The sequence below is a fragment of the Pinus tabuliformis genome, chromosome J, assembly GCF_031772625.1.
Source record: "Pinus tabuliformis cultivar Carrire ecotype Pingquan chromosome J, CPIR1, whole genome shotgun sequence".
Taxonomy (NCBI): Eukaryota; Viridiplantae; Streptophyta; class Pinopsida; order Pinales; family Pinaceae; genus Pinus; species Pinus tabuliformis.
Genome location: NC_142295.1, coordinates 1,174,768,721 through 1,174,778,021, shown reverse-complemented (window position 1 = coordinate 1,174,778,021; position 9,301 = coordinate 1,174,768,721). Strand labels below are relative to the sequence as shown.

Below are 9,301 nucleotides of genomic sequence, written 5' to 3'. Positions count from 1 at the left end.
CCTGCCACACTAGGAGGAAAAGAATGATACTGATAAGTGTGTGCTCATATATGGTTTAAATGATCGCTCATGATGCTCGGCCTCTTCCTGCGCATGGCCCTCCACCAATGAAATCTGCGACTGTTGTATGTTTTCGCCAATGAATTGAACCCGGTCCACTTTTGTTTTTTGGTCCCCACCTTATTTTTCCATCGTGTGCCGAGATAAGATATCAAGCATGTGATGACCAGTGCACTAAGTGTTCCAGTGACACATGGGTTTCTCTGTGAATGTTGTTTTTCTTCGAGATAACATTCCCGAGATAACATTTCCGGCATGTGAATCGAACAAAGCATTTAATTTTCATACGACACCTGGTAATAGTTGAAGCTTTGCGTCACTATCCTTTTCCCAGGGCCGATTTTATTGTTCCACGCGTCTGGATTTCTGGGACACGAGTCTGGTGGAAAACCTTTCCGATTTTGTGTCATAAGGGTGCATTTTTTATTCTCACGTTTTTATTCTTTTGCCTCAGGATTTTCTCTCTGTTACTGTCCATCCATGCCACTGAATACCTTTCTCTGAGACTACTCTGGGTCTTTCTGTTTCTACTTCATTCATGGTCTCTTCCTTGTCGCGGAACTATCTGTCTCTGTGTCAGTGGGAGGGGTGTCGGTGCTGTTTGGCTCTCAGTTCTGGAGGCTACGGTGGTGCAGGCGTTTCTTCCTTAGGGGCTACGCGTGGGGTAAAAGAGGTATGTTAAGCCTGCTATTATGTTATTAGTTTCAGAACTTGTTTCTAAAAGTTTAAAAACTTTGGTGCAGTTACTACCTGTTTCTTCCGCTTTTAGCTTGAACATGCTGTAGAAGCGGAATGACAATAGTTTTGGTTGAAATCCTTATTTCCCGTGTCGAAATTACAGTAAAGGAGATCGTTTCAAATAAGATTCCCTCGGTGAAATTTTCAAATATTTGCTTTCTTTCCCGTCCTTGTCTAGATTTTGGATGCAGAATAGGAAAATGGTGGTGTAGGTGCAATGGGTGTCTTTGTTGTTGTTTAGATATGTTTTAGTTTTCTCCCGGTATCTTTTATGCCAGGACATTCATCGGAGTCTTTCTCATAGCATGCCTGTAGCATCTTTATGTTCTTTCGTTTATCAAAATGCAAGTCTGTTTTGTCCCGGACTAAGTTCGGCCCTCTGGTTCAGGCCGGTTGACAGGTTTTTCCGGTGACAGTTTTTCTTTTCTGGTAGCTCAGTCTTGGGGTTAGGAGGGAGGAAGGTGCTGGAATGAGATTGATAGGACGACTAGCATGGGTGGCAAGCTTCACCCGCCGATGTTTTTCTATCAATTCTCTTCTATTTTAGGTATAAGTATTATCATAATTAATGATCATATGGTCGTTTGTCAGTTTTTTTACTATTTGGTAGACTTTCACCCTTTTACGATGCTTTTCCCATAAGGTCATATAAGATTTTGTCTGTTTCTCCCATTAAAAGATCTGTTTCATATCATCCAAATGTTTTTCTAGATCAAGCTAGCGTACTTGTATTCAACCTTCCCCTGTTTTTGTGTATTAAGTGTCATTCCATCTTTGGGACATGTCGTAATTGGTCGTGTTACTGACGTCTCCTCTATCATCTTGCGAAATCATGGAGACTCTTTCCGATGTGTCGGCCTCGTCAGCATTGGTGCGGGCCACCATTGATGCAGAAAAGGCTCATGGCGTACTTTGTCGCCAGGGGGGATGGCAATCTGTTTTAGCCAATTCTATTATTTCACCAACCTCTCTGGTGGCACATGAAATTAAGGGTGGCGAATATGATGTCCCACACCGTAGGCAGAAGCAACATCCTATTAAGACCATTCCCCCTCCCTTAGCTTGCAATCTTGATAGTATTTTCCTGGCAGATAGAATTACAAGCCTCCAAAAAAGAGCTCTTGTAGGTCGATGGTATTTTCCTAATATGGAGAATGCCTAGATGCGTTCATGGCTGGGGAAAAGATGGAAATCCCTTCTGGGATATATTCCCACCATAGTCAGACTGATGAAGAACTGGTATAGCTTCCACTTCCTAAGTGAGAAAGACCTGGAGATTATTCGTACTTTACCTTGGGTCCATGGTAAGAGTTTTTTAGCTCTTCATCACTGGTACATAGGTTACAATCCTCTAAAAAACACTCCATCAAACAACCTTATTTGGGTAAAACTTCCGGGTCTTCCAATTGAATTATGGACAAGAGAGACGCTGACTGATATCGAGAATGCCATAGGGAAATTTGTCTATGTGGACCCGAAGTGTCTGGGGGAAAAAGACAAGAGAGTAGCATGGATACTAATAGAGAAAGAATATCGTGGAGGCTTTCCTGCCCATATTGAACTTCTATGGGGGGAATTAAATGTTCAACAGAGATTAGACTTTTGGGGGGTTCCATTTCGTTGCTCATCCTGTCATAAAACAGGTCACTTAAATGAGAATTGTCCTTTCCGCCGAGGGGATAGGCATAAAGAAAGGAAAATTCAAATTAAAGATCATTCAAAATTCTCAGAATTTAAGCAGTGGGATGCTGTGGGGGAAAGAAAGAAATCGCATTGGATGTCTTCTCCCTCAGGTATGTCCAAATCTTCTTCTCCCCTTCGATCTCCATTAATGAAGCCCAGTGGTCTCTCTCCAAAATTCACTCCGTTTGCTTCGTTTTCTCCTCTAAAATCGACTTCTTCCTATGGGAAGGAGAAGGATCCTCTAAATCTGTCATATCCTCCTGAACCTGTTCCATGTTGAGAAGTCCCTCAACCATCCCCAATTCCCCGTCCCATGGCAAATTTTCCTTCTTCGTCTCACATAACATATATTCCATCATCTTCATCTTCCCCGATGAAATACCATCACCTATCTAAAGGGAGGGAACCATGCACTACAATGACTCCCCCTAATTTAAAAGGGAAAAATCCATGCACTTTAGTGACTCCTCCAAATTTTCCGGTCATCTCTCCTACAAATTCTATAGGAAGTGACCTGGATTTTCTCCTGAAGAAGAAATCCCTGGAACTTTGCCCTCTTACTATCCACAAGCCTGCTTCGGCCTCTTCTCCCCATATTAGTCATAATTCGGCAAGTAATATAACAATAAGGAGGAAGCATAATAGAGGAACAAGGCATTTCCGTGGTAGGAAGGAAAATCTTAATATGGACCACTCTCTGATTGACATTCCTATTATTGACCCCACTGATAAAGGGCCCCTTAGAGCAAGACAGGCCGAAGATGGGCCATCATGACTCACATCATTTCTATGAATATTAGGGGTCTAGGGGCGGACCATAAATTCTTAGCCCTGAAGGATTTATTTTCATCGGCTCAATCCAATATTATTCTCATACAGGAGACTATGCATGTTGCTGCAGTTTCAATTAGATATTTCAGGCGTGTGTTCCCATCTTGCCATATCATTGCTACGGATGCAAATGGTTTATCGGGGGGTTTAGCAATTTTATGGAATCCTCTATGGATATCAACAAAGGCATTTAAATGTTTTGCAGGTATTCTCCTTTTAACAAATGTTCGAGGTTTAGCTAGTTCTATTCATGTTCTAAATGTATATGCCCCTTACAAGGATCACTGTCCATTTTGGAACCGTTTCTTATCCTCTGAATTTTGGGAAATTGACTCTCTCCTTATCGGGGGGGATTTGAATTGTACTTTGAGCAGTGATGAGGTTTGGGAGAGGGGCAAAAAGCATGATCCTTTAGCTGGCCTCATCAATGGGGCCTTTCTCCATCATAATATGATTGATGTATATCCACAAATCATGGGTCTGACATGGGACAATGGCAGAACAGGAACCTCCTACCTTGCCAAAAGATTAAACCGCTTTTTGATTAATGACAAGCTTATGGACCGTATGAGCAGGTCGTTATCTAATATTGTGCAATGTTTTATATCTGACCATAGACCCATCTCCTTGCAGTGGGGAAAAAGGAAGTTCAAGAAGGGTGTCCCTTTTAAATTTAATAGAGTATGGCTGGAAGATGTAGAATTCAATGACCTAGTAAAAAAATCTTGGTCTTAATGCCTCCCTATGGGAAATTCTTCCCCATCCCAAGCCCTTCTAGATAATCTTCGCGCTCTAAAGGTTAAGGTAAAATCATGGCGGGAAAATAAGAAAAAATCTAACAGGATGGCCTTGAAAGAGATTCAAGAGGAATTGGATGTTGTTGCTGAGAAACTGAAAGAAAGTAATATCTCTCCTCAGATCTGAAGCCGTATAAAGGATTTGGAAAAAAATAGATATAATTTGCTAGCTATTGAAGAAGCATCATGGAGGCTAAAGAGCAGAGCTTTATGGCTTAAGGAAGGAGATAGAAATACAAAATTCTATCATAGATTTGCAAACAGTAGGAGGGAAATTAACTCAATTTGGGAAATTAAAAGTGAAGGGGGTTATTTGTTGCATTCCCAGGAGGAAATTTCAAAGGAGGCTGAGGCACACTTTGAAAAGTCATATAAAAGGAATGAGAACTACAGGATGGAGGACATATTATGGGGAATCGATCTCTTCCCTACTATGTTTGATGAAGGAAAAAACAATGATCTATTCCAACCAGTTTCTGAAGAGGAACTTCTGTCAGTTATGAAGTCTTTCAAAAAAGACAAAAGTCCAGGTCCAGATGGGTGGACTATTGAATTTTTCATTCATTTTCTTGATTTGATCAAGATGGACCTTCTAGCAATGGTGGAGGAATCGAGACAGAAGGGAAGTATTCATCAACATATATCGTCTACATTCATTGCTCTCATCCCCAAAAAGACAAAAGCATCTGTATTCTCGGATTTTAAACCAATTTCTCTCTGTAACACGATTTACAAAATCATCTCAAAGATAATAGCAAGTAGAATCCGTGGGACTTTGTCAAAATATATATCCCAGGAACAACATGGTTTTCTACAGAACAGGAATATCATCAAGGCAGTGGCTAACACGCAGGAGAGCTTACACTCATTACACACTAAAAAGTTGGATGCAGCTATCCTCCAATTAGATTTAAAGAAAGCCTATGATAGCTTTGATTGGGGATTTCTCAGAAGTATCTTATGTAAAATAGGGCTAAACAATGATTGCATAAGCTGGATCATGGCCTGTGTAGAAAATGTCAAATTTGTTGTCCTTATCAATGGTTTTCCAACAAACTTTTTCTTGGCAGCAAGAGGTCTTAGACAGGGATGCTCTCTATCCCCTCTCCTGTTCATTCTTGCTATGGACTCATTGAGTTTACACATTAAAAGAGCTGTAATGGAAAATCAATGCAAGCCTTTGATGATCTGTAGGGGAAATCACATATCCCACAATTTATTTGTGGATGATATCATGATTTTTGGAATGCTCTGCAGGCTTACATGGAAATGCATTCATGACATACTAAAAAATTTCCAAAGAGCCTCTGGAATCCTAATAAACGAAGGAAAATCATTTTTCTATTTTGATGAAGGAGATATGGATTTAATGGAATATCTGAAAGAACTGTTCAATATAGAAGTGAAGCCCATAAAGGAAGGTATGAAATATCTTGTCTTTCATCTCAAACCAGTGGGCTACACAAAAGCTGATTGGATGTGGATCACGGATCGCTTCCTTAGAAGAATAGCAGGGTGGGAGTTTAAGTGTCTCTCTATGGCAGGCAGAGCGGTACTGGCACAGTCTGTGCTAGCACAGATGACAGTATATTGGGCCCATCTATTTTATGTCCCCACAGGAATCATTTCTATGCTAAATAGTCTGATGGCAAATTTTATATGGGGAGGTAGTAAAGAAAAAAGAAAATATCATTTGACTAAACTCAGGAATATTACTATTCCAAAAGAACTGGGTGGCTGGGGTATTATGATTATAATAATTTTTGGAAAGGCTCTTCTATGTAAATCCCTATGGAGAGGCATAAATGGGGACAGTCTGTGGAGCACTTCCATAAGAAAGAAGTACATGGGAAACAAAGATTTACTATACTGGCATAGAAAAGGGTCTATTGGTTCCCCTCAAGGATCTGCTATATGGCTAAGTTTTCAGAAAATTGAGTCTCTCTTTCTGCAAAACCTCTCTTGGAATCTTCAAAATGGCAGGAATGTTTATATTGGGTATGATCATATAGTGGGAACAGGGGAGAATTTATTTATTCCTCAAAATATCATAACTGCTCTTCATTGAATGGGTATTTTCACATGGAGTCAAATCATAGTAGGGTGGTAGGGAGGTGCTCCTATTTGGAAGGAGCCACTGAAGATGGGACTAAGAGGAGATTTATTACAGCAATGGTACAATATAATGATGACTATGAAAAACTCAAGAATATGCAGAATGGAAGAAAATGATTCCCTTACCTGGAGAGGAAAAAGGGAGGGGGAAGAAGTTCAAGTAAAGGACATCTACTCTATTTTAGTTAAAGGAATCCCTTCTCCTTTTCTAAATATTTTCCCGATGTCTCTGTGGAAAACTGGGGCCCCCTATAAAATGATTCATTTCTCCTGGCTTGTTTTTCACAATAAAAATCTTACTTGGGAGAATCTTCAAAAAAGAAACTGGACAAGTCTGGGTATATGCTTAATGTGCAAAGAGGAAGGAGAAAACAATGTTCATATGTTCCTTAAATGCAGTCTCACTTTTCAGTTATGGAAGGATCTTGCTACCTATTTTGGTTTCAGTTTGGTGCCTCACTCATCTATGCAAGATGCATTGTTCTGGTGGAGTACCCAGAAATCTACATTCAGATCTATTCCTCAACTCTTTCTTTGGTCAGTTTGGAAGTGGAGGAATAAGTTAGTTTTCCAAGATGGGAAGGAAGATAAGAAGACTGTGTTTGAGAAGATTATTTCTCTTCATAACTCTCTCCCAACCAAGATGACTCCGCATAAAAACAAGAATTCTAAGGTACAGAGGAGGGTACAGATGGTTTTTCCGAGAGCTTTTTTTGATGGGGCAGCACAACATAGTATATGTGCTTGCGGCCTTCTCATATCAATGAATGAAGAACAACATCTTTCTATTTTTTGGAATGGAGGGAATGGTTCAAACAACAAGGCTGAAGCTATGGCCCTTGCTGGTCTCCTACATTTTAGTACCTTCCTTAATATACAGAATCTTCAGATCTACGGTGACTCTAAAATCATGATTGAGCATGTCACAGGGAAATTATCTATAAAGAACCCCATGTTAACAGGGTGGATGAATAGGATAAACGTATTATGGAACAGAAGAAAGGACTTTTCTATCAATCATGTGGACAGATCCTATAATCATCGTGCTGATATTCTGTCAAAGAAAGGGCTATCAATCCAGCCGGGTGTATGGAAAATGGAGATTCAAATGGGATCAACCACATATCAGATTGAAGACTTTTCCTCGCCGGGTACTTAATCCATTTTGTTTTTGTCTCCCTCAGTTTATATCTTTTTTGCTCATGCCTCTTCATCTTCACAAAAGGTATGTTTTCTCTATTACCTTTTTGATCTTCCTCAATCTGGTGGGGTATGATTTTATCTATATGGGCCTGAATGGTCATCCTGGTGTCTATGAGCGGAGATAGTATTTTTTGCTAACATACTTCAACCTTCATCTCTCCATGTAAAGTTTTCTTCACTTTAGATGTGCTCTGTTCAACACAGCCTTTTTATCATTTTGCTTCTAAGCATATCTCTGAATCTCTATGTAAATATGCTTTATATAAATATAGATGCTGCTTTTTTTCATAAAACAAAACAAAACATTGAGTGCCTTGCTCTGCTCAACAACTAAATGCGTAGTGTAGATCTTGGTTGGGCGACTGTGTGGAATGCATACTCAATGACTCCTTTGCACATCCGAGTCAGGGGGGCGTGGAATATACTTTTGGACAAACATTGTGGCTCCAACATTTATACCTCATAATTAAACACACGCGTTTTTAGCTTCTAGCTATTAATATACATATATATGTATATTTGTTTTATGGAAACAAAATCCTGTTATATTGTGCCAGATGTGAAGAAATTAGAAATAAAATTTACAGATCTACGCTTGCTTCACCATTAGTTTGAATCATGTTCCCTATAAACATGATTATGATTTTAATTTGATTTTAAACTTTGTTGTGTATGAAGCATGATTTATATATAAAAGTTTATTGGTTGAGTTTATTTTTTGGTATTTAATTTATTTATATATTTCTTTAAAATTCAATTTTCTATAATTATAATAAATCATAGGTTTTTAAGTAAAATATTAAAGATTTTTAACATTTTCCCACCTTGATTTTTTTTTTTTAAATTTTATGTAAAATTTTATATTTATATATATATATATAAGATTAAACACGTGAGTTTTTTTAAGGTATATTGGGAAGTAGTTCAAAATTGATTTGACATGTTGATGATTAATTGGAGGTTGGTATTGCCAATTTATATATAAATATTTAACTAATTCTTTAATCTTAGTTTGAATTTCCTCAATCAAACGCACCAATTCTTTACTCATAGTTAGCGATGCATACTATAACAAGTGGTGGAAGCCATACTAATTTCCATAACTGACACAAATAAAGTTATCCATGTAAATTCGTTCCTCACAATTTTATAATCTAGTAATCTTAGTGTGGGCTGTTATCACATTAATTAATGGCTTCTTGAAGAGAGAGAATTGAGTGAAAGTTTCAATAATAATGACTGAGGATAAAAGGTGTGTCACTGTAATTCTCACGTGTATATTGTGATTTTTAAATTCTAATAATAAATAAATGCATGTATAATAAAAATTAGTTGGCATTGTATAGTTTTTAGTAGAATTAATAAAAAAGAAAATTTATTTTACTATTTTTTTCTTTCTAGTGGGGTAAATATGAACAAAACTCATGAAAGTTTCAATAATAATGAGTAGAGTAATAACATGAAGTTTGATAAGAATTATATGTGTGTGTGGGTGGGAAAAGTTTGCTATAAGATTAAATGAGTTTATTTTTTAATTATATTTTTTTTCGATAAAAAAAATTTCATTAGATTTTCAAAATAGCATAGCATAGAAAATGAATCTCAACAGTGTCCGACTCCCATTCCGACCAAACTTTTTGAGATTGGGGACTTGAGGATACCAAAAATGACACTTGACATACATTATTTTCATAAGGCAATGAAACCGTAGCATACTAGGAATAACAAAAAAGGAGACCAAAACTGATATCGACATATCAAGGAGGGGGGTGCGGGGGAAGTACAGGGGGAGCTGCAAAGTAACCAACACAATCATGAATGTGGAAATTAATGTGTTCCACTCGCATTTCCCAGCTACAAAGGTGATCATTGGT

At 38.1% G+C, this 9,301-nt stretch overlaps 1 protein-coding gene across 1 annotated transcript in view; it reads left to right on the top strand.

The window, feature by feature from the left end:
* Window positions 1-496: 496 nt before the first annotated feature.
* The window catches only part of LOC149231267 (pentatricopeptide repeat-containing protein At4g21190-like), a 187,711-nt gene continuing 178,906 nt past the window's right edge, over window positions 497-9,301 (top strand). Inside the window, exon 1 of the mRNA XM_089379142.1 lies at window positions 497-733. Coding sequence (XP_089235268.1) covers window positions 599-733 — 135 coding nt within the window. The 5' untranslated portion in view covers window positions 497-598. The remainder of the gene's footprint in view (window positions 734-9,301) is intronic.